Raw genomic sequence first — 26029 nt, forward strand, 5'->3', positions numbered from 1 at the left:
GGTTGGTGATTTATCCAGCTTTGAATTCTGTTTCTGATGATAGCATTAATGGTGTACTTGGGGGAGATACTGTCATCTGATTCTATAGTCAGTTCTGCTATAAGATGGCATATGCGTTCCTAAAAATCCTTGCGTTATGCAAAACTGGGCAATAAGAAACACTGAACTTATGGGAAAAATGGGATGGGGCATAACACTCAAAAACTTCGTCAGTAACACATTAAAAAAGATAGGAACTTAATAAAAATGGCAGGACAGTTTAATACATGTTAAATGGTTAAGAATTGCATAAATATTATAATAAATACGGCACTTTTCCTTGGACAAAACCTGAAATTTGCTTTTGGAAGTAGATGTGGGAAGGGTTGCCTCTTGTAAGTTATTATGAAGGAGGGTTGTTGGAAAGCTAAGACAGATGTGGAAGGTGTGGCTCATATACGTGAAGGGAATTGAGATAGCTGGGAGATGGGTTTTTAAACAGTATTGAGATATAATTCAAACACCGTATATGTCACCTATATAAAGTGTACAATTCAATAGTTTTTATTATATTCACAGATATGTACAACAATCATTACAGTCAGTTTTAGAATATTTTCATCATCTCAAAAAGAAACTCCATGTCCTTTACCTGTCACTTCCTTATTCCCCCTCCCCTAGCCCTAAGCAACCACTAATCTATTTACTGTCTGTAGATTTGCCTATTTTGGACATTTCATAAAAATGGAATCATATAATATGTGATCTTTTGTGATTGGCTTTTTTTGTTTAGCATGATGTTTTCAAGGTTCATTCATGTTGTAGCGTGTATCAGTACATTATTCCTTTCTACGGCTGAATAATATGGATGGATATGTACCACATTTTGTTTATCCATTCATCAATTGATGGACATCTAGATTGTTTTCACTTTTTGCTATTATAAGTTGCTGTAAGCATCTGTGTACAGGTTTTTGTGTGGATATATGTTTTCATTTCACTTGAGTATATGCTGAGGAGTGGAATTGTTGGGTCATATGGTAACTCTACTTTTAATCATTTGAACAACTGCCAGACTTTTCTAATGTGGCTGTACCATTTTACATGTCCACAGCAGTGTGTGAGGACTCCAATTCCCCTACATTCTCACCAACAGTTGTTATTATCTGACTTTTTGATTATTGCCGTCCTTATGGGTGTGAAGTGTTATCTCTTTGTGTTTTTTATTTGCATTTCCCTACTGACCAATGAGATCAAGCATCTTTTCATGTTCCTATTGGCTGTTGTATATTTTCCTTGGAGAAATATCTCTTTAGATCCTTTACTCATTTTTGAATTGAGTTATTTGTCTCTCATTACTAAGTTGTAAGTGTTCTTTATATATTCTACATACAAGTCCTTTATCAGATACATGATTTGCAAATATTTTCTCCCTTTCTGTGTGTTGTCTTTTCACTTTCATGATAGTGCCCTTTGAGGCACAAAAGGTTTTAATTTTGATGAAATCTAATTTATTTTTTTCTTTCATTGCTTGTGCTCTTAGAGTCATATCTAAGAATCCACTGCCAAATCCAAGGTCTTAAAGATTTACTCCTGTGTTTTCTTCTAAGAGTTTTATAATTTTAGTTCTTACATTTGGGTCTTTGGTCCATCTTGTGTTAGTTTTTGTGTATGGTATGAGGTAAGGGTCCCACTTCATTCTTTTGCATGTGGCTACCCAGTTGTCCTAGCATCATTTGTTGAAAAAACCTTTATCCCTTTGAGTGATCTTGGCACCTCTGTTGAAAATCAGTTGATCATAAACACATGATCAGCTCTTATTCCATTAATGTCTGTACTTATGCCAGTATGACACTGTCTTGATTAGCTGGTAGATGTTTGAGGGATGTGCATGTTTTGTGTATTCATATGCTGCTCAGTTCAACTGGGTGCAGTTTTTGTGTTCACTCAGTGTTTCTCTCAGACGAAATCACTCCTATTGTTCCTTAATATAGCCATCAAATTGGAACAAATTCGAATTTTCAAAATAAGCATTATAGCAGAACTGACTGTATATGTAAATTCCTAATATTTTAAAATTGAAAAAAATCAAACTTTAAAGCTCAAGGGAAACAGTAACTGTTCCTAGTTTCTCTTTGTAATTTATCGTGAATTTCATATGTGGACATTTTCTTTCTTTTGATAATTAATTTCTTTTATTGAAATGTAGTTGAGGTACAGTATTACATGTTACAAGTGTACAGTAGAGTGATTCACAATTTTTAAAGATTATACTCCATTTATAGTTATTATAAAATATTCACTGTATTCCCTGTGTTGTACAGTATATCCTTTTAGCTTATTTTGTACGTGATAGTTTGTACCTCTCAATTCCCTGCCCCTATATTGCCCCTCCCCACTGAGAACTGAATGAGATGATGAGTGAAATCAAATAGTAAGTGCTCAAGAAATGTTTGTCAACTGGATTAACAATTGTCAGGGGGCATTTTTATATGTCATACTCCCAATCCTGACAGCCATTTGTCTTAGTACTTTTCCTGGTTTAGATAACAGACCAAGGAGTGCTGGGCATGGACAACCACAGAGAAGGAGGAACGGTTTTTTCAGTTCATTTAATGTAAAATTGATTTGAACTTTGTCATGAGAGGGGAACTTAAATCTTCGTGTCTCTACCATACATTAGTGATAGTTCAGTTTCTTCCCTAGCAATTTTTTTTTTATTATTAATTTATTTTTGGCTGTGGTGGGTCTTCGTTTCTGTGCGAGCACTTTCTTCTAGTTGTGGCAAGCGGGGGCCACTCTTCATCACGGTGCGCGGGCCTCTCACTATCGCGGCCTCTCTCATTGCGGAGCACAGGCTCCAGACGCGCAGGTTCAGTAGTTGTGGCTCACGGGCCTAGCTGCTCCGCGGCATGCGGGATCCTCCCAGACCAGGGCTCGAACCCGTGTCCCCTGCATTGGCAGGCAGATTCTCAACCACTGCGCCACCAGGGAAGCCCCTTCCCTAGCAATTTTATCACACTTCAAGAATTTAGTATAAACATGTCAAATTTTGAATGAGTTAGGAAATAATTTATTTGATACAGTAACTTGTTTAATGTTAGAGTTAGCCTTAAATGCTCACTTTTATGCAAAAATATTTTAAAAATTCAAAGGTCTGGTGGTTCTGCAGTGATAATATGAAATACCCATGAAAAACAATGACTTGTGTGTTATTTCAAAATTATTTGGGACTTCCCTGGTGGTCCAGTGGTTAACACTCTGTGCTTCCACTACAGGGGGCACGGGTTCCATCCCTGGTCAGGGAACTTAGATCCCACAAGCCACATGGCGCAGCCCCCCAAAAAAAAAAAAAGAAATTATTTGAATATATTAACATCATTTATATTGAGTCACAACTTTAATTTAAAAGAATTTTATTATTATTTAAGGAGTTTATACAAAACGTATGAATAATACCTTTCTTCCTACCCAGTAATCATTTACAACAGAAATTAAAGTTCTGATTTGAAGTTCTTATGCTACAGTTCTAATTCATTGAAAGTATTTAAAATACCTTAAAGTACTGATTGAAGATTTTAGAACTTTAAATATTTTTGTCATTCATCCTGTGTTTTAGTATATAAAACACGGTAGAGTTTTTTTCTTCTGTTTTGCTTATTTAAAGCTGGCCCTTTTAGTGTTTTTGAAATATGACTAATTCAGGTGTTCAGTATGAACAGCCCAGTTTTGAATTGGGCTGACATCTTGCTCAGTACTGAACTATTTTTAAGTGAAATATTATTACATCCTAATTTTTAGTGTATTTATTTGCATGTTTAATATTGAGTAGATGATAATCAAATAAAGACTGTGAAACACAAAACCTTTGATTTTGAGAACTGTGCGGAAGGTGCATGCCAAGAGTAAAGGACCAATTCTGATACTATTCAGATGTAATATGCAATTAAATGACACTATTTTAACAAGACTTTTTCTTAAAGTCATGTACAGTTATTCCAGATTTTTTTTTAAAAAATGCTATTTTAAAGAAACTTGAAGATAGAAAAGTCATTTGGTTTCCTAAAAAATTCTGCTGACTTTTTGTTTTACCTTATTACTGAATATACTCAATTTGTACTAGGTTACTTCAGTTTGTTGCTTTGGTGTTATAATTATTGTGGGGCTTTTTTTTTTTTTTCATTTGTTGACTTTCTTATAAAGCAAAATAATAATCTGACTACCTTAGTCCTGTATTTTCATTGAAGTTTGCTTTTTCATTTATCAGTTATTTTATGCTATTATTTCAATGTTTAAGTCAGAATCTGATCACTTTTGGTGAAATGAAAAAATTGAATTTCTGAATAGTTTCCTGAATCTGTGGTTATCTTGCCAAGGTAAAGACAGCCTGTAAGCCTGTGTAGCAAAAACAACAGACCTCTTTTTGCCATCTCTGTATTGAAATGGATTTTTTATTGAAAAAACCACTGTGGACATTAAGAGTGAGAGGATGGTGAATGACCAAAAATTTATACATATTAAAATTAGGTAATTTAGCCTTAGTGTGGGTACAAAAATTTAGTGGCAAAGAGGCATTGGTTTTAATATTTATTCAGTGGGGAAAGGGGAAAGTTTATGTAAGAATTCTGTATAATATCTTTAGCCACTAGGAGTTGTTTGGTGTCTCTTTTTTACATAAAGAGATCAACAGTGAAAAAGACCAACTCCATCTAAACAAGTAGTGTTTTGATGACAGCCTATCTGAACCATAGTACTTACTGTTAACTATCTCAGGTACCTGATACAGTGTCTGGGACATAGATAGTAGGTATTCAAAATGGTCTATTTATTTCAATTAAGATTTGATAGAATGAATTTCAGTGGAGTCAAATAATGTGGACAGTTACTTAGAACTCATTGTCATGAAGATTGATCTGTAATATTTAGTCACTTCTAAGTTTATTCACAGAATAGTGAACTATTTATTCTATTTTCAGCCCTATTAACTATATGTATACATTTCTTAACTATGAAGAAATTAGCCATTAACCATAGAATTCTGTTGGCTTTATTATGGAAATTTATAAAATGAGAATAAATCAATATCAGTGCTACTGTAAATCAGTGAATAGAAAGGAATTTATGCTTTTTCTTTTTATTGTGTTTATTACAAAAGAATATATATTTATTATAAAAATTCAAATAATAGAAAAAATCAAAAGTTAAAGATCTTAGAATGCTATGTAAAGAGCAGCCATTACTAACAGATTTTATATATTCCAATTTTATCTATGCAAAAACATATGTAAAAAAACAAAAATGGTTATACTAGTTACTGCTTTATAACTTCTTTTATCACTTATTGGGACTGTCCTTTTCTTTAATTAATTAATTAATTAAAATTAATTAATTTTAATTAATTGGGTCTTCGTTGCTGCACGCAGGCTTTCTCTAGGTTGCGGCGAGCGGGGGCTACTCTTCATTGCGATGTGCGGGCTTCTCATTGTGGTGGCTTCTCTTGTTGCGGGGCATGGGCTCTAGATGTGCAGGCTTCAGTAGTTGTGGCACGCAGACTCAGTAGTTGTTGCTCTTGGGCTCTAGAACGCAGGCTCAGTAGTTGTGGTGCATGGGCTTAGTTACTCCGCAGCATGTGGGACCTTCCCGGACCAGGGCTCAAACCCGTGTCCCCTTCATTGACAGGCGGATTCTTAACCACTGTGCCACCAGGGAAGTCCCGGGAATGCCTTTAATTGTATGTGTGTATAATCTACCCCTCCTTGCACAGTATTCTTAGTTAGTATATCTTCATCTATAAGTAATGGAGATCCACCAGAGGGCAGACAGCAGAAGCAAGAAGAACTACAATCCTGCAGCCTGTGGAATGAAACCACATTCACAGAAAGATAGACAAGATGAAAAGGCAGAGGACTATGTACCAGATGAAGGAACAAGATAAAACCCCAGAAAAACAACCAAATGAAGTGGAGATAGGCAACCTTCCAGAAGAATTCAGAATAATGATAGTGAAGATGATCCAGGACCTTGGAAAAAGAATGTAGGCAAAGATCGAGAAGATGCAAGAAATGTTTCACAAAGACCTAGAAGAATTAAGGAACAAACAAACAGATGAAGAATACAGTAACTGAAATGAAAACTACACTAGAAGGAATCAATAGCAGAATAACTGAGGCAGAAGAACGGATAAGTGACCTGGAAGACAGAATGGTGGAATTCACTTCTGTGGAACAGAATAAAGAAAAAAGAATAAAAAGAAATGAAGACAACCTAAGAGACCTCTGGGACAACATTAAACACAACAACATTTGCATTATAGGGGTCCCAGAAGGAGAGGAGAGAGAGAAAGGACCCAAGAAAATACTTGAAGAGATTATAGTCAAAAACTTCCCTAACATGGGAAAGAAAATAGCCACCCAAGTCCAGGAAGCGCAGAGAGTCCCATACAGGATGAATCTAAGGAGAAACATGCCGAGACACATAGTAATCAAATCGGCAAAAATTAAAGACAAAGAAAAATTATGTAAAGCAGCAAGGGAAAAACGACAAATAACATACAAGGGAACTCCCATAAGGTTAACAGCTGATTTCTCAGCAGAAACTCTACAAGCCAGAGGGGAGTGGCATGACATATTTAAAGTGATGAAAGGGAAGACCCTACAACCAAGATTACTCTACCTGGCAAGGATTTCATTCACATTTGATGGAGAAATTAAAAGCTTTACAGACAACCAAAAGCTAAAAGAATTCAGCACCACCAAACCAGCTCTACAACAAATGCTAAAGGAACTTCTCTAAGTGGGAAACACAAGAGAAGAAAAGGACCTACAAAAACAAACCCAAAAGAATTAAGAAAATGGTCATAGGAACATACATATCGATAATTACCTTAAATGTGAATGGATTAAATGCTCCAACCAAAAGACACAGGCTTGCTGAATGTATACGAACACAAGACCCATATATATGCTGTCTACAAGAGACCCATTTCAGACCTAGGGACACATACAGACTGAAAGTGAGGGGATGGAAAAAGATATTCCATGCAAATGGAAATCAAAAGAAAGCTGGAGTAGCAATACTCATATCAGATAAACTAGACTTTTTTTTTTTAAACTAGACTTTAAAATAATGTTACAAGAGACAAGGAAGGACACTACGTAATGATCAAGGGATCAATCCAAGAAGAAGATATAACAATTATAAATATATATGCACCCAACATAGGAGCACCTCAATACATAAGGCAACTGCTAACAGCTATAAAAGAGGAAATTGACAGTAACACAATAATAGTGGGGGACTTTAACACCTCACTTACACCAATGGACAGATCATCCAAACAGAAAATTAATAAGGAAACAGGAGCTTTAAAAGACACAAGAGGCCAGAGAGATTTAATTGATATTTATAGAACATTCCATCCAAAAACAGCAGATTACACTTTCTTCTCAAGTGCGCACGGAACATTCTCCAGTATAGATCACACCTTGGGTCACAAATCAAGCCTCAGTAAATTTAAGAAAATTGAAATCATATCAAGCATCTTTTCTGACCACAATGCTATGAGATTAGAAATCAATTACAGGGAAAAAAATGTAAAAAACACAAACACATGGAGGCTAAACACTACGTTACTAAATAACCAAGAGATCACTGAAGAAATCAAAGGAAATCAAAAAATACCTAGAGACAAATGACAATGAAAACACGACAATCCAAAACCTATGGGATGCAGCAAAAGCAGTTCTAAGAGGGAAGTTTATAGCAATACAATCCTACCTCAAGAAACAACAAACATCTCAAATAAACAATCTAGCCTTACACCTAAAGGAACTAGAGAAAGAAGCACAAACAAAACCCAAAGTTAGTAGAAGGAAAGAAATCACAAAGATCGGAGCAGAAATAAATGAAACAGAAACAAAGAAAACAATTGCAAAGATCAATAAAACTAAAAGCTGGTTCTTGGAGAAAATAAACAAAGTTGATAAACCATTAGCCAGACTCATCAAGAAAAAGAGGGAGAGGACTCAAATCAATAAAATTAGAAATGAAAAAGGCGAAGTTACAACAAACACTGCAGAAATACGAAGCATCCTAAGAGACTCCTGCAAGCAACTCTATGCCAATAAAATGAACAACCTAGAAGAAATGGACAAATTCTTAGAAAGGTATAACCTTCCAAGACTGAACCAGGAAGAAATAGAAAATATGAACAGACCGATTACAAGTCATGAAATTGAAACTGTGATTAAAAATCTTCCAACAAACAAAAGTCCAGGACCAGATGACTTCACAGGTGAATCCTATCAAACATTTAGAGAAGAGCTAACACCCATCCTTCTCAAACTCTTCCAAAAAATTGCAGAGGAAAGAACACTCCCAAACACATTCTATGAGGCCACCATCACCCTGATACCAAAACCAGACAAAGATACTACAAAAAAAGAAAATTACAGATCAATATCACTGATGAATATAGATGCAAAAATCCTCAACAAAATACTAGCAAACAGAATCCAACAGCACATTAAAAGGATCATACACTATGATCAAGTGGGGTTTATCCCAGGAATGCAAGGATTCTTCAATATACGCAAATCAATCAATGTGATACACCATATTAACAAACTGAAGAATAAAAACCATATGATCATCTCAATAGATGCAGAGAAAGCTTTCGGCAAAATTCAACACCCATTTATGATAAAAACTCCCCAGAAAGTGGGCATAGAGGGAGCCTACCTCAACATAATAAAGGCCATATATGACAAACCCACAGCAAACATCATTCTCAATGGTGAAAAACTGCAAGCATTTCCTCTAAGATCAGGAACAAGACAAGGATGTCCACTCTCACCACTATTATTCAACATAGTTTTGGAAATCCTAGCCACGGCAATCAGAGAAGAAAAAGAAATAAAAGGAATACAAATTGGAAAAAAAGAAGTAAAACTCACTGTTTGGAGATGACATTTTACCATTGCAACAAAAAGAATAAAATACCTAGGAATAAACCCACCTAGGGAGACAAAAGACCTGTATGCAGAAAACTGTAAGACACTGATGAAAGAAATTAAAGATGATACCAACAGATGGAGAGATATACCATGTTCTTGGATTGGAAGAATCAATACTGTGAAAATGACTATACTACCCAAAGCAATCTACAGATTCAATGCAATCCCTGTCAAATTACCAGTGGCAGTTTTGACAGAACTAGAACAAAAAAATCTTAAAATTTGTATGGAGACACAAAAGAACCCAAATAGCCAAAGCGATCTTGAGGAAAAAAAAATGGAGCTGGAGGAATCAGACTCCCTGACTTCAAACTATACTACAAAGCTACAGTAATCAAGCCAATATGGTACTGGCACAAAAACAGAAATATAGATCAATGGAACAGGATAGAAAGCCCAGAGATAAACCCACGCACCTATGGTCAACTAATCTATGACAAAGGAGGCAAGGATATACAATGGAGAAAAGACAGTCTCTTCAATAAGTGGTGCTGGGAAAACTGGACAGCTACATGTAAAAGAATCAAGTTAGAACACTCCCTAACACCATACACAAAAATAAATTCAAAATGGATTAGAGACCTAAATGTAAGACCGAACACTGTAAAACTCTTAGAAGAAAACATAGGAAGAACACTCTTTGGCATAAATCACAGCAAGATCTTTTTTGATCCACTTCCTAGAGTAATGGAAATAAAAACAAAAATAAACAAATGGGACCTAATGAAACTTAAAAGTTTTTGCATAGCAAAGGAAACTACAAACAAGATGAAAAGACAACCCTCAGAATGGGAGAAAATATTTGCAAACGAATCAAGGACAAAGGATTAATCTCCAAAATATATAAACAGCTCATGCAGCTCAATATTAAAAAAATAAACAACCCAATCCAAAAATGGGCAGAAGACCTAAACAGACATTTCTCCAAAGAAAACATACAGATGGCCAAGAAGCACATGAAAAGCTGCTCAAAATCACTAATTATTAGAGAAATGCAAATCAAAACTACAATGAGGTATCACCTCACACCAGTTAGAATGGGCATCATCAGAAAATCTACAAACAACAAATGCTGGAGAGGGTGTGGAGAAAATGGAACCCTCTTGCCCTGTTGGTGGGAATGTAAATTGATACAGCCACTATGGATAATAGTATGGAGGTTCCTTAAAAAACTATAAATAGAATTACCATATGACCCAGCAATCCCACTACTGAGCATATACCCAGAGAGAACCATAATGTATAGAACCACCATTTATTAAATTTCAGCTGAATATTACCAATTAAATCTCAAAGACAGCATTTCCCTTACCCTGGCTCTCTGCCTCCATTCTCTCCTTCTGACTCATGTCACAGAAAATTTGATAGAAAAGAACATCCATTCCTCAAAATGCTGCTTCAAGACAGGAAAAATTGATGTTGGTTAAGATGGGAAGGCACTTTCAAAGGTAATGTACTCATTTTATCCCAGCAAATGGGTAGTTTGGGCAGCCTGACCATGTGAAGTGTGGGCAAGATGAAGAGAAATGGCATGGCAACCCCTAAAAACACACTATAAAAGAAGAAAAGGCATGTAGAAGATAAGGAATCCAGCCTGGAAGAAAATACTACCCAAGGAGCAAAAACAAACAAAAAAGCTCTGCACAGTTTACCACAGAAAAAATGTTATTAAGGATATGAATGCAATAAATTAAGAGCTCAAAGATGAGATAATTAAAGAAAATGAGGTGGAGAAGGAAACTGCAGAATTAATGAAATAAGTTGAGAATCCAGATCATAAATTAGAAACATAGATACATTAGAAAATCAAGTTGTAGCATAGAGGAAAGGTTTGAGCTAATCAAAATGAATGAAGGCTAAGGGGGGTTGGGAAGAATAAAGCAATTAGAGAAGAAATGATAAATATAGAGGACAGACAAAGGAGATCAACTTAAGACAAGTTAGTGCCCCTAAAAAACAAAACAAAAAATAATTCAAAGATATGATAGAAGACAGTTTCCCCAGATGAAGGAATTATTCAGTTTGTACATAAGGGGGCTTACTATATCAAGAAAATAGTTGAATGAATTGGGGTTCAGAACAGAATATAAATACTATATGAATATTATAGCAATGGAAGTTATACAGGGGGAGAAGGGAAGATGGAGAAAGGAAAGATGTACCCCCAACCACTCTGGCTATCCCCAGATCCTGAGCCTATTTGCTACAACCTCTTCAGGAAATAAGGCTTAAATGAAATTCTACATACTAAGCAATGAGTCTTCACCTTATGCCTAGTCCTTTTCACCTGCTGGGCCCAGAACACTGACAGCCAGGCTTATACCATCTAGGCAGAATATTGAAATGATTTCCTTCTGGGAAAAATGGTACCAAAAAAACCTACAGATACTGACATTTGTGGTTTCTCTAAAAGGCAGGGTTCCTACCCAGTTCCTGGAACAGTGAAGCCCACCAATTGAATCATGCTACTTGTGTACAGTGAACATCTAGTAGACTGTTTATAGAGTTTCACTTTTTTGTTGTTTTTAAAAAATAACTTTATTGAGATAATAACTTCATCCCATAAAACTTACCCATTTACAGTGTACAGTTCAATGGTTTTTAGTATAGGTACAGTTTTGTAACCATCATCACAATCTAATCTTAGAACATGTCATCACCCCCAAAAGAAATTATGCCTATTAGCAGTTGTCCTCCATCCCCACCCTTCTCTCCCACCCACCCCCTCAGCCCCCATCCCAGACAACCACTAAAATACTTTCTGTCTCTACAGATTTGCCTTTTCTGGACATATCATGTTTAGTGTTTTACTTTCAAGTAGAATGATAATGAAGAATCACTAGACATTTGAGGAACACCTCTAAAGTGAAATCCAGAAATGAAAACAACAAAAAAGAAACCCCAGTAGAAATAAAAGCAATATAAAGACCAGAAGATAACCTTTAAAAATGTATAGTTTTTACATCCATAAAACATGAACAGGAGGTCATCAAAAGGAATATTCAGAGAAGAATAAAGCTCTTGGGAATTAAAAAAATATGGTAGAAAAATTCAACAGAAGTAGAGGCCGAGTTGAAAAGATCCCTGAGTCAAACAAAAAGGCAAAAATATGGGAAATGAGTTAAAAGGTAAGGAAATCAGAGAATTAATTCATAATGATAATATTCCCAGCAAAAGAGTAAGAAAAACAAAATTGTTAAGGGATCTGAGCATCAGAAAGCAAGTCTTTAAACAAAAGAAAATTTCAAGAACTAAAAACCTGAGAGTCTAAATTAAGAAAGCCCATGTATTTCCAGCATAATGGATGAAAAGACCCACTCCAAGACACATTATTGTGAAATTTTAGATAACAAGGAATAAAGAGATGATTCTAAATTCTCCCAGAGAGGATGATGGGGGTATGGGGGGGTAGGGAACATGATACTTAATGGAGAACTGGGAGCCAAAATGGCTGTGAACTTCTCAGGAGGGAATCAGAAAACAACGGAGCAATTCAACATTCTGAGACAAAATGATTTCCAACAATTATAGTAAAGTCATTTTCAGACTTTAAACATCTCTAAAATCTGTTTTCCACATACCCTTTCTCAGGAATCTATTAAAGGGAGGTGCTTTAAAAAAAAAAAAAGAAAAGGGAAAACAACAGGAAGAAGTCTTGGAATTCAGGAAAATGGAGACCCAAAAGCACTGAGAGAGGCAAAGGGAATGCACAAGATGGTGTAGGGCACTCACAGGTGATGTTTGGTTTCTCTGGAATATTTGACGATGACTTAGTGATAGGTACGTAAGCAAATGGAGGGTAAAAAAGAGAGGCATTCTTTTTTTTTTTTTAATAAATTTATTTTTTGGCTGCCTTGGGTCTTCGTTGCTGCGCGCGGGCTTTCTCTAGTTGCGGCGGGCGGGGGCTACTCTTTGTTGTGGTGCGCAGGCTTCTCATTGCAGTGGCTTCTCTTGTGGAGCATGGGCTCTAGGTGCACAGGCTTCAGTAGTTGTGGCATGCGGTCTCAGTAGTTGTGGCTCGCAGGCTCTAGAGTGCAGGCTCAGTAGTTGTGGCGCATGGGCTTAGTTGCTCCGTGGCATGTGGGATCTTCCCAGACCAGGGCTCGAACCCGTGTCCCCTGCATTGGCAGGCGGATTCTTAACCATTGCACCACCAGGGAAGTCTGAGAGGCATTCTTAATATCCAAAGAAAATTAAAAATTTACTCTAAGAAAGGAATGTAATTATGGTTTGCTCTGTGCTTCAGCTATGATGAATATTTCCATAATCATAATAATGTAGATACTGTGCTATTGATCCAGCTGAGAAGAGGCGATATTACCATCTAAGAGGATGAGAGTTATAGAGAAATGTGTATGTGGGGATGGGAGGCTTGTGGGTAAAGAGTTCTAAATCCTCTTCTTCCATTGTAGAAAGCAGAAAGTAAGTAAATCTGGAAAATCTACACATGTATGTTCTTTTAAATTTGAAGTACATAGAAGAAACAGTGAAGAGTTGAAAGTGTCTGCCTCAGAAGCAGAAATCAGGAGTGGGGAGGGATTATTATTATTAGTCTAATTGTGATCTTTGATTTTAAAGATATTTATATAATTTTAATAAATGTAAATTTTTAATTTAAAAAGATAGGCTACAGATTTCTTCTAATTTTAAAACTAGGTCTTGGCTCCATTTTTTCTATGTTTATTATATGTAAGATTATTAACACTCTTAACACATCAAACAAAATAGAGAACAGCCTCTTGGATATTTACACTTATTTTAACAAATATAAGATGGCCACAAGTGTGCTGTAACAGTGAAAAATGTGAAGACATAGATCTTGCCCCTTAGTCCGAGGAACTTGGAGCTTAGGGGTTAGATAAGACATGTACATAAATCTTATTGAAACTTAGCTCTTATCATATTGCTGCCTTGATTAAAAACCTTCAGGGACTTCTTTAAGTTTGACTTTTAAGGCTTTTCTAAAATCCTAACCCTAAATCTACCACAATGAGATACCACTTCACTACCCACTAAGATGGCTGTAATCAGTAGTAACAAGTGTTAGAAAGGATGTGGAAATTGGAACCATCATACACTGCTGGTGGGAATATAAAATAGCTTAGCTGCTTTGAAGGACAGTCTGGCAGTTCCTCAAAAGGTTAAGCATAGAGTTATCAGCAAGTCTATTCCTTAGTATACCCCCAAGAAAAATGAGAACATATGTCCACACAAAACTTGTACATGAATGTTTATAGTAGCATTATGTGTAATAGCCAAAAAGTCAAAACAACCCAAGTGTCCATCAACTGATGCTTGGAAAATATAAAATGTGTGGTATATCCATGTAATAAAATATTATTTGGCAATAAAAAAGAATGAAGTATTTTTACATGCTACAAAACTGATGAACCTTGGAGACATTATGCTAAGTGAAAGAATCCAGTCACAAAAGACCTCACATTGATTTCATTTGTGTGAAATGTTCAGAGTAGGCAAATCCATAGACAAAGTAGATTAGTGGTTGCCCAGGTCTAGAGGGAAGGGGAAACTAGGAGTGACTGCTAATGTAAAGGGTTTTGTTTTGGGTGATGGTTGTGCAACTCTGTTAATATACTAAAAACATTGAATTGTGCACTTTAAGTGAATTGTATGGCTGGAAAAGGGTTTTCTGTGGCAAGTTTTTACTGTATTCAATAAAGCTGTTATTTAAAAAATCCTAACTCTAACCTGCTTTTCCAGTTTTGTTTCCCATTCTTCCACTTGGCCTCAACCAATTTTACTTACGTTCTCTTTACCTGCTGTGCAGTTCTTTTTCCAGTTCTTCAAGACCAAATACTCCCCATTCTTCCAAATTCAGCTAAACTTCCTCCTCTTTCATAAAATGGAAAAAGTAAACTCTTCTTAGCAGAAAGGAAACTCTGCTCTCAACCTCTACCAGACTTTATATCTCTAGGCACATCACTTTACATATTGCAACACAAGGAAGTTGTGTGTTAAGTGAAAGGTAGTCAACATTTGTCAACCACATAAAGTCAAAAATTACCTTAGAAAATCCTTTAAATTGCCTGAACAGTACAATTCTCTCTTTGCATTCAACTCACCAGTTTTTTCTCTCCAAGATTGGAACAGATCTATGTTCTGTTGAACGCTAGTTGAAGAAATTGACGTGCATTTTTAAGTGTATCACAAAATAAAAAAGAACAATAAAGCCCAGCAAATAACGCAAATTTGGATGTATGGTGATTGCCTCCAATCTTCTTCCAGCCCCAGTTTTCAATAGAAACAGGCTAAAGCTCCTAACTTGTGTAGTGGGGGAGGGGTGGTAATGAGATGGACAGGTGATGGGACATTGGTTTATGCACTGACTTGTCATTCAGGATTACTTTAATTCAGTGTACATTTTGTGTGTAGTAATTGGCCTATTTCTAATGAAAGCAGTCATCTAACAAAACAAGTGTTTTCCCCTTTTTGCACCCTAGCTGGAAGAAACTGCTTTTCATAAACTTCATAATAACTAAACACTGCTTTTGAAACAGTTGAATATTTGGACTCCAGTTACTGTATGGTGGTGGGGTTTTACTCGACTGTAAGTAGACTCTTATTCCACATGGTTAAGTGATCACACTATGAGGGGCAGGCTGAAACCAAGACTTATTAAGAGACTGACAGATGTCTTTCTGCCTTTACACTCTAAGATGTCTTTTATGTCTACCTTTACACTCCAAGATGTGCACTTAATAAATTAGAATGATAGGCAGAATCACTGGATCTTTTGTAATATTTTGTTCTCATTCTCTATTCCTTCCCCACCAAGTAGAGTTGATTTGCTTTAATGAAATGTGCCGTAAGGGACTAGTTGAATAAATGATGCTTCCTTTGGACAATGGAATACTAGTAAAACTGTTAACAAGGGAAATCACACAGCAAAACTGGGTTTATAACATGGTGCATTTGAGTTTTGTTTTGAAGGATATATACATATATGTGTGTATATATGCAGATGTGCATATATCATTTGAAACAAAATTGTGTGTTTATTTGTGTATGTATAAAATATTTCTGGAAGGATATGTAATAAGCTGGTGATAGCAGTTATTTCCGGGAAAAGGAATCAGAGTTGATGATAAGGGTGAGAGGAGGACTTAGCTTTCATTGCAGACACTCTTTTGTATTGTTTGATTTTCACTATGTGCATATATTACTTTTCCAGCTGAAAAACACTTGTATCTTCTTACCAATTAATTGTTAATGATTCATGGCAAATATTTATGTGTCAATTTGAGATGCTTATTTTAAATGAACAGAACATATATATATGTATAGTGTTAATTTATGCTGTTTGTTTGATTCCCCAGCAGCTAAGATATATACCACCAATAATTTATATATTTGTGTTTTATAGGGTTACATCCATTTGGGAGAATAGTCTCCAGATCACTACAGTTTCTAGTTTTGTAGGAACATGGCTTGGAGCCTTTCCTATTCCACTCGATTGGGGAAGACCATGGCAGGTTGGTTTCAACTCTTTAAAGCAACAAAGTAGATGTTTGTACAGTGATGGTAAAACTGATGAAGCTAACGAGTATGTATATTTAAATTGTTTTATCGTTCAGTTAAGTAGGGATGCCAGTTCCCTCTGTCACTGTAATCTGGGTGATTTATTGGGGCCTGTCTCAGTGCCACAGGCATCCTGATCAGCCTGTTTCTATCTTCTAACACTATTTTTTTCTACATGTATAGGTGAATAAACAAGCTTAGTTTGAGAATATGTATAGGAGTTTAATAGCCTAGAAGTTGCAGGAATTCCCTATTTTTAACATTGATATACGTTGCCTTTGTAGTCTTAGATTCATATTTTCTTAGCTTGATTGATAGCCAAATTGAATGTTGATTTTGAGATTTTTTTTCTTGAAGCATATAGCAAAGTTGGTTTTGAAATAGGGGTTTGTGATATTAGAGGAAGCTCATGAACATCAGGTTTTTTGTTTTCTATGACAATAGGATATAGCTAATAAGCTAGGGGAAACACTATAAGTGTTCTTTTTATCCCCATTTTACAGATGAGGAAACTGATACCTAGAGGACATGTAATATTCCAAGATCACGGAGCTAGTGATGGATACATCTTTGTTGTAATTTTTAATGGCTTCATAGTAAACCTTTATATAGTTATTCCAAAATTTACTTAACAAATTCACTATTGATCATTTAGTACTATTTTTACTATTATAAACAGTGCTATGATAAACATCTTTGAATCTATATCTTAATGGATTTTTCCAATTATTAAGATGATTTCTCCCAAATCAATTATGGTATTAAAAAATAAATATACTTTCTTTTTCCAACATGAAGAGAATTTTTCTCTGATCACAAAGGCAGTATACATTTATTTAGAAAATTTAAGCAATACTAATAATTATGAAAAGTAAGTAAAAATTATCAAATATCCAGCCACCCAGAGACAACTCCCATTTGTGTTTCGGTGGTAATCTTTGCAGCTCTCTCTTCATGTGTGTAACTATTCATAATACACATATTATTTTTAATCTTTTTTTCCCCTTCAACAGCATATTATAGGGCTCATTCCATGTCAGTGAAAATTTGCATATATGTATTATAATACTCCATTATTTGGGTAAAATCATATACGAATTTCTTATGAATGGACATTTAGATTATTTATAGTTTTCACTATTACTAATTTATTATGAATTATTGTGATTATCATAAAACATACATCTTTGCAGATTTGTCCAGGTTTTTAAAAATAATTAATTAATTAATTAATTTATTTGGTTGCACCAGGTCCTAGTTGCGGCTCTCCAGCTCCTTAGTTGTGGCATGCAAACTCTTAGTTGTGGCATGAATGTGGGACCTAGTTCCCTGACCAGGGATCGAACCCAGGCCCCACTGCATTGGGAGTGCGGAGTCTTATCTGCTGCGCCACCAGGGAAGTCCCTCCAGTTTTCTCTTTAGTGTAAATTCCTAGGTAATAAGTGGCTGGGTTAAATCTCTGATATGTATGTCACTTTCCAAAGGCCCTTGAGAGATCTGAATTATATGTCTTGCACTTAACTGCCTACTTTTTAAGTCCATTCTTTGTGCTTTCTATTAGATGTTGTGTCTCCTAGACAAATGCATTGTTCTTTTACATTCAGTAAATCTGGTAGGTGTGCCCTTCTCTATGATGGGTCTTTACCTACTATATGTTATAGAAATCCCTGGAGGTTTGGGGTGTGTGGTGTCACTGATACCCTTCCCAAGGTTATAATATTAATAAAGGTTTCCTTTATATTTTCTTGGCCATCTCAGTGATCACTGGGAAATGGGGATTCATTTGTACTCAAGTTACAATCTTATGGAACTTAATTTCATTCAGTAGTGTCAGTGATTCCTAAATTGGAAGACAATCAAAATCATTGAAAAGTATACACAGGAAATTGTATTTTAATTCCTTACTTTCAGATGTATGCAATTAAGTCTAAATACAGAGTATCGATATATAAAGCACCATTGGCCATCAGCTTATGAGTTGGTAAGGTAATATGTAATTAACATGTTAGTTTGCCTATAGATGGAATATTTTGGAGTGTAAAAGTTTGATATGTTACACTTGTATAAATCTTCTCTTTATAAGACTATGCAGAAATAGATGTTGAATTATGGAGAGTAGATGCGCCTTTGTAAAATCTGGGTTTAGGTTTCCATAGAAAATATATTTTTTGATTATTTACAATTCAGTTATCTAATTTTTGATTGTTTAGGCTTTTAGCTACTGACTCTCATTTTTCTACCTCAGTTCTTGTTTACAATAAGAGGTGAGCCAGATCCAAATTAATGGATCAGACTTTTAAAATTAATATAAAATTACTATTTGAATTATTGACTTTAAAAAAGATTTTCTAACTAGCTAATTTAATATGTAGCAAATGTTGGTCTTCATTAAGAATGTTTCATTCGGGGCTTCCCTGGTGGCGCAGTGGTTGAGAATCTGCCTGCCAATGCAGGGGACACGGGTTCGAGCCCTGGTCTGGGAAGATCCCACATGCCGCGGAGCAAATAGGCCCGTGAGCCACAATTACTGAGCCTGCGCGTCTGGAGCCTGTGCTCCGCAACAAGAGAGGCCGCGATAGTGAGAGGCCCGCGCACCGCGATGAAGAGTGGCCCCCACTTGCCGCAATTAGAGAAAGCCCTCACACAGAAACGAAGACCCAACACAGCCATAAATAAATAAATAAAATTAAAAATCAAAAAAAATTTAAAAAATAAAAAAAAAAGAATGTTTCATTCGACTGAAATATTAATGGTTGTTTAATAATCTTTACTGTTGAGTTGTTTTTAAAGTATTCCAAGTTAATGACCCACTTATTCACTATCATCTTTTAAAAATTATGATAGATACTGTTGGTGAAATAATAGAATTGATGTATAATTAATCATCTTTTATTCATATAATAATCACCTGCCCCTCTCCCTTTTAGCAATGATTTACTGATAAACTAGAGAAATGATGAGGTGTCTTTTTTGTTCACTTTTTATTTTCAGTGAACAAGTTTTTTATTCTGTTTTGGTTTTTTTCTTCATAAACCTCACAACAGAATAAGTACTCAGTGTGGCTCATGGTGCTGACAGAATCTTCCAGAGAAACAGTAAACCAAATAAAAGATCATGGCGTCACCTCAGAATGGAGATTTTTCTAGAGTGAAATTTCACGAGAAGATAACTACTATATATACTTCATTATCTAAACTGTAATATTATAGTATTAGGAAGAGAGGTTAGTTCTCTATTCCTTATAGCCCAATAAAGATTTGATATGTTTGTGGTAAAGCAAGCTTTTCTGGATTGGGATCTGGTTTTACTGATGTTTCAGTCAGAGAAACAAGGGTATCTGGTTAAGCAATTATACTTTCTTTAAAAACACATACACACCATCCACCTCACAAAAACTTTTGCATGTTTAGTTCCATTTTTTTCTACTTTGAATTCAAATCTGACTTTGTATAAAATTTCCAGAGGCCAAACATAAGATTATAATGATATGAGTTCTGTACTGAGCAATTTCAAGAATATTTATATGTTTTAAATTGTTTCATCATTAAATGACTAGAAAGGCCCATTGAAAATATATAACCTCAATGAAAAATGTTATTCACTTACTAATAAGAATTTTAAATAATTTTAAGTAATGACAAATGACGAAAGAGACCAGGCATCTTTATAGTTGGAGGAAGCCTTCCCTTTCTAGGAGGCAGCAAGAGAAATTGGTGAAAGAGAATGTGGTCGGTGGCTGCCCACTATGTTGTTGGTCATCTTTATTGTTTTCTTTAAAAATAATTGAAAGTCATCTTGCTTTTCTTCCTTGCCTTAATTATTACATTGTAAACATTTGAATTGTCGATAACCCAGACAGCCTTCTTCAGCCCTAGAGAAAGCTTATAGCTATAGTTACTGACAAAATGAATATTTTGACCATGGAAGATCTTTGTACATTATAATTTGATGCATTATCTGCTGTAAAAAGAGCTAATCAGTAAATATTTGTTGAGTTCTTACTGTGTACAAAATACATATTCTGTGTAAGTTATAACAGATACTTAAATATTACCAGGACTGGAATTTAATTGTTTGGTAACGATAATTTAGATTCATATTGTGATTTAGATTCAGATTTAATATGCTCTAAATATTTTGCAGAATAGATGGTTATGAGCTTTTCATCTGGAAAATGTCTTAATTATCAAAAGTCGGCTAGTATTTCATGTTATTAAAAAAATTAATGGGAGGTTAGGGATTGTTGTTGGTTATTCTGAGCAAAGGAAATTTACCATGAAGTTTTTAAACCCACATGTTTTATTAATAGGTAGACAGATAACAGGATGATTAAGAGCTCTGGCATCAGATTACTGAGTTCAAATCCTGGCTCTGCCACTTGCTAGTGAGGATTAAATAATATAATCCTTCTAAAGTACTTAGTTCAGAACCTGACACATAGTTACTGCTTAATTAATGTTATAGGCATTTATGACCTATAAAAGGAGTAGGTTAATGACTATTTTTTTTAACATTACCAAAAAACCCTGCAAATTCCATTATTTGAGTTCTCCAAGTGTTAGAGCATGTTAACTGTCTCAGTTTATTGTATTCATTCTGCCCGATAATCCTTAAATTGGTAGGGTGGATTGTTAAATCATCTTTTTGTTTCCCTGGTATTTAGGTATTTAGGGTATTTGGATTTCATGTAATTTTCAATTCTGTCTGACATTTCGGATGGCAATAGAAAGAAAACGTCATATCTGTCTGTGTATGTACCAGGCATGGGCTTGGCACTGTCACACAGGCAACTTAATCCTGGTAACCCTAGTGCAAGGTAGGGTTCAGTCCCACTTCTACACATAAGAAAGCAAAGTGTGAGGAGAGGGGTACACATCTTTTTCAACATTTCTTGGCTGATTAGAGGAAGACTCAGGATCCAGCGCCCCAGGACACCATGATTCTCTTTATCCCTGGAGACTCTGAAACATAGCTTTTCTTTTTAAAAAATGGCCATAGCTTAGATGTTTTGGGGGAAAGGTTGAGTAGTTATTATATTGCATTTCTTTCTTCACGTGAGAATTTCATTTAAGTGCCATGACCACTCTGGTAGTGTTTGTATCTTAGACCATAAAATTTAATGTATTTGTAGGAGAGTATTTGAAGCTAATATGTGAAGCTTTTATACCTAGAAAACCAACAAATACCTTTAAACTCTGGACTTCCATGCTACTGTCTCCAAAATGGAATTGACCCAGAGAATCAAATCTCTTCTGAGCATACTTATTTCTTATAAAGTTAAAAAGCAAAATGGATTGAGATTGTCTTTAAAACAATTTTAAGTTGTTTAAAAATATTTGTACTTATTCCCGTCAGATACCGGATAAATGAGGCATTGTTATATTTAAAAACTGTTTTTTGTTTTCTCTGGTTTTATCAGGTTAAAAAATTAATATCTGTGAAACATATATATTCATTTTTTAAAGTCACAGATGCCACAGATAATACTTTCATAAATTGAAGCTGGAGATCATAAGGATAATTAAATGAATCATTGCAGATAATGACAGAGTGAGGGATAAAGCTAAGATTATGGACTTAATTATGGAAGGGTGCATATTTTTAGGTTAATTGGTGTTTCTGTTACTAAATGTGTTATACAGTATTTTAGACAGACAAAAATAAAATATTAATTTATATGAAATATGAGTTACATATTTCGAGCATGGAAAAAAAACTATAATACTTAACTGATAGAAAATGGTTTTGGATTTAAAAGGTGGGTTCACTGTAGGGCAATGAGGTTGAAAATGATCTGCTAGCAGGACTTTCATGTGAGGGAGAAGAGTGCTGGCTAAGGTAACTCATTTGCATGGTCCTGCCAAGGACCATTTATCGTCACTTTGACAAGAAGTCCAGCCTGGAGACTGTGGACCTCTCCACAAATAGCTCTTCCTAAATCTGTGTTCTTAGTCACAGGAGAGTGGTATGGTATACATGGCCACAGGGAAGAGTTACAAACTAGAGAAATGTATCCAGATGAGTAGATTCATCTGTACATGTATTCCCTACATCAGACAATAGCATTTGCTTTAAGGGACATCTGGAAAAACACAATCACTTAAAACCAAATTCAGAGGAAATATAAATAATCATTTAAAAAACCAGTAGAATTTTGAAAAGTAGGTTTTTTAAAATGATTCTATCAGTCATGCAAATGTAAATTTGTGGTAAGCATGATAAACAAAACATATTAAAAAGTAGTTTGTGTGAAATTTAGAACTGCCTGGGTTTTATCTCCCTTTTTTATCTGAAAGAGCCAGTAATCCTAATGGTTGTGAGTTGTTCTAAGTGTTTCTAGGTTTTTTGATCTTCAGATAGGTCAGTTTTCCCATGATATCTATCATAGTACATACCTCTCCAAAAACTATATTGCAACATATTTTTTAAAGTTTGTGTTATTAAAATTTATCTTAAAATTAAATAATCTTAGTTTGCCCCTTAACTGCTTGGTTTATAGTAGGGGCTCTCAATAAATAGTTTTGAATAAACAGAGCCATTCAAATGGAGACTCTTAAAAATGATAGAAATGCCTACCAGTGGTTGGTTTAAAATCAGTTTCTGTACTTCTTAAAAGTTATGAAAAACGACAGCTAGGAGCAAGAATCACCCATCTATTTCAGTGGTAAGGCTACATATGGTTAATATAATGCCATATGCTATATAGCTCTTGAGAGTTTTCTCTTGTAAGCTTTATGCTCCCCAGACATTTCATGTGAAGAAAAGCAAGTACTAAAGATGCTTATGTTACAAGGGCAAGGGAATAGTTCCTATAGCACAATATAACATTGCTCATAAACTATCAATATTTTATTTGTTCTAAACTGCAGGCTCTAATTATTACCTATTAGAATACCTAAGAAGTGCTTCCATTAGTGATCATATAAGTTTAATTTTTTCAAGTTAAAATATGTAATATACAGAATGATACTGATGCATGGTACTTTACAGCTTTCATGACAGATTTTTAAGTATTACTTCATTTAATACAAGAGCCCCATGTTTTAAGTACAAGAGGTATTATCCCTGTTTTGCAGTTGGGAAACTGAGGCTCAGGTGTTAAGTGACCTGGCAAAGGTCATATGGCCAGTAAGTGGCTGACCTGGCCCTGCATCTCAGATCATTCTCACTCCACTGTCCCATGCCATTTCCTAGAAAAGCAAAGTAAAGCTCCCAAGTAAAATATAAAGTATTTTTAAAAGTAGCCTAATGTTTTTATATAATTAGCTTTTTAAACTTTTGTTGAATATTTTGAACTGATTTCAAAAAAAGTCACCGTTATCCAATCCCAAATACCTGATGAAACCTGCAGCAGGCTTATAAACTGCCATAGTCAGTGATACACCAAACTAGCTGTTTATGGAGTAAAAAGGTAATCTATTTACACTTGATATATTGTGCATATTATAATTAAAATGTATTAAACTGTTTACTCTCAATTCACACAAAATGCCATCTACATCATTGAAATTGATCCTTAAAATTCTGAAACCAAAATGTGAAAGGTCATTGTACTTCTTTGGCCAACTAGAACAGTTAATAAAAATACTTATTAGGGTAGAGTGATGAGAAGAGTACAGGGATTCTTTTTTTTTTTTAATTGTAGTATAGTTGATTCACAATGTTGTGTTAGTTTCTGGTGTACAGCAAAGTGATTCAGTTATATATATGTATCATATTCTTTTCCATTATGGTTTATTACAGGATATTGAATATAGTTCCAAGTGTAGGGATTCTTAACCAAGAGTCCATATATGGGCTTCAGGTCTGTGAACCCTTGAAATTATATGGATGTGTGTATATACACATCCAACTACCATCTAACGGAATTCATGCTTCCTTCTCGTCAAACATGATCATATATATGTAGATGTAATAATTTTAAAAAATACTTTTAAAGTACTTAAAATTTGGGCAGGATTTTTTAAAATCGCTTTAGAGATGGTATATTTGAGGAATGATGGTATTCTAGCTTGTAATGACAACTTATTCATATGTGCCTATTAAAATATGACTAAAAAGATTATTATTCAATTATAACTCACATTAAATTGGTCACTTGTACTATGTGCCAGATACTGTTATAGGTATGGTTATAAGTATCACACAGCACATTGTCTCATTTGATCATTACAATAACCCTATGAGGTGAGTTTTACAGTGATCCTTATTTTGTAGATGAGAAACCAAGGCACAGAAAGGTTAGGTGACTTGCCCAGGGTCACATTTTGGTAAAATTTTTTTTTTTTAACATCTTTATTGGAGTATAATTGCTTTACAATGGTGTGTTAGTTTCTGCTGTATAACAAAGTGAATCAGCTATATGTATACATATATCCCCATATCCCTTCCCTCTTGCGTCTCCTTCCCACCTTCCCTATCTCACCTCTCTAGGTGGTCACAAAGCACCGAGCTGATCTCCCTGTGTGATGCAGCTGCTTCCCACTAGCTATTTTACATTTGGTAGTGTATATATGTCAATGCTCTCACTTCGTCTCAGCTTTTACCCTTCCCCCTCTGTGTCCTCAAGTCCATTCTCTACGTCTGTGTCTTTATTCCTGTCCTGACCCTAGGTTCATCAGAACCATTTTTTTTTTTAGATTCCATATATATGTGTTAGCATACGGTATTTGTTTTTCTCTTTCTGACTTACTTCATTCTGTATGACAGACTCTAGGTCCATCTACCTCACTACAAATAACTCAATTTCATTTTTTATGGCTGAGTAATACTCCATTGTATAAATGTGCCACATCTTCTTTATCCATTCATCTGTTGATAGACACTTAGGTTGCTTCCATGTCCTGGCTATTGTAAATAGTGCTGCAATGAACATTGTGGTACATGGCTCTTTTTGGGTTGTTGTTTTTTTTTTAAATAATCCTAACCATATATTGCTTAAACAGGAAAAATGTTTTAAAAAGAATAACACCAAAAATATATCTGTTAAAAGAGTGTCATTGTCTCACACAGTCCCACCCTCTTCTTGAAATTGCAACACAACCTCTAGATTTCACAAAAAGAGAAATCCAAAATGTGGTATCTTCATAAAGAAATGGCACACAGATCTATATGTTTAACCCAGTGGCTTCAATAATTTCTTTGTCTGGGTCAGTATTGGTTTCTGCAGAATTGGAATGCTGTCTGGGATAATGACTGTGGGTCATCTCTCCACTTATACGTTCAATCATGTGACACACTTGCTTTTCGAATAACTAGCAAAGAAGAAATTAACAATGAAATCCAGTATTTGCTGGATCTGAGGGGATGACTCTTTTTGAATTATGGTTTTCTTAGGGTATATGCCCAATAGTGGGATTGCTGGGTCATATGGTAGTTCTATTTTCAGTTTTTTATGGAACCTCCATACTGTTCTCCATAGTGGCTGTATCAATTTACATTCCCACCAATACTGCAAGAGGGTTCCCTTTTCTCCACACCCTCTCCAGCATTTATTG

General features: G+C 35.1%; 1 protein-coding gene across 3 annotated transcripts in view; it reads left to right on the top strand.

Moving 5' to 3' along the window:
• PIGF (phosphatidylinositol glycan anchor biosynthesis class F) overlaps positions 1–26029 on the top strand; it is a 38846-nt gene that overhangs the window by 6207 nt on the left and 6610 nt on the right. For 2 of the 3 annotated variants that reach the window (XM_036872438.1, XM_036872440.1), the window contains exon 5: positions 16378–16486. The exons of the other annotated variant lie outside the window; for it this stretch is intronic. In XM_036872438.1, the coding sequence (XP_036728333.1) occupies positions 16378–16486 (109 nt within the window). The remainder of the gene's footprint in view (positions 1–16377; positions 16487–26029) is intronic. 3 annotated transcript variants of the gene reach the window in all.

Source organism: Balaenoptera musculus, chromosome 13 (assembly GCF_009873245.2).
Source record: "Balaenoptera musculus isolate JJ_BM4_2016_0621 chromosome 13, mBalMus1.pri.v3, whole genome shotgun sequence".
NCBI lineage: Eukaryota > Metazoa > Chordata > Mammalia > Artiodactyla > Balaenopteridae > Balaenoptera > Balaenoptera musculus.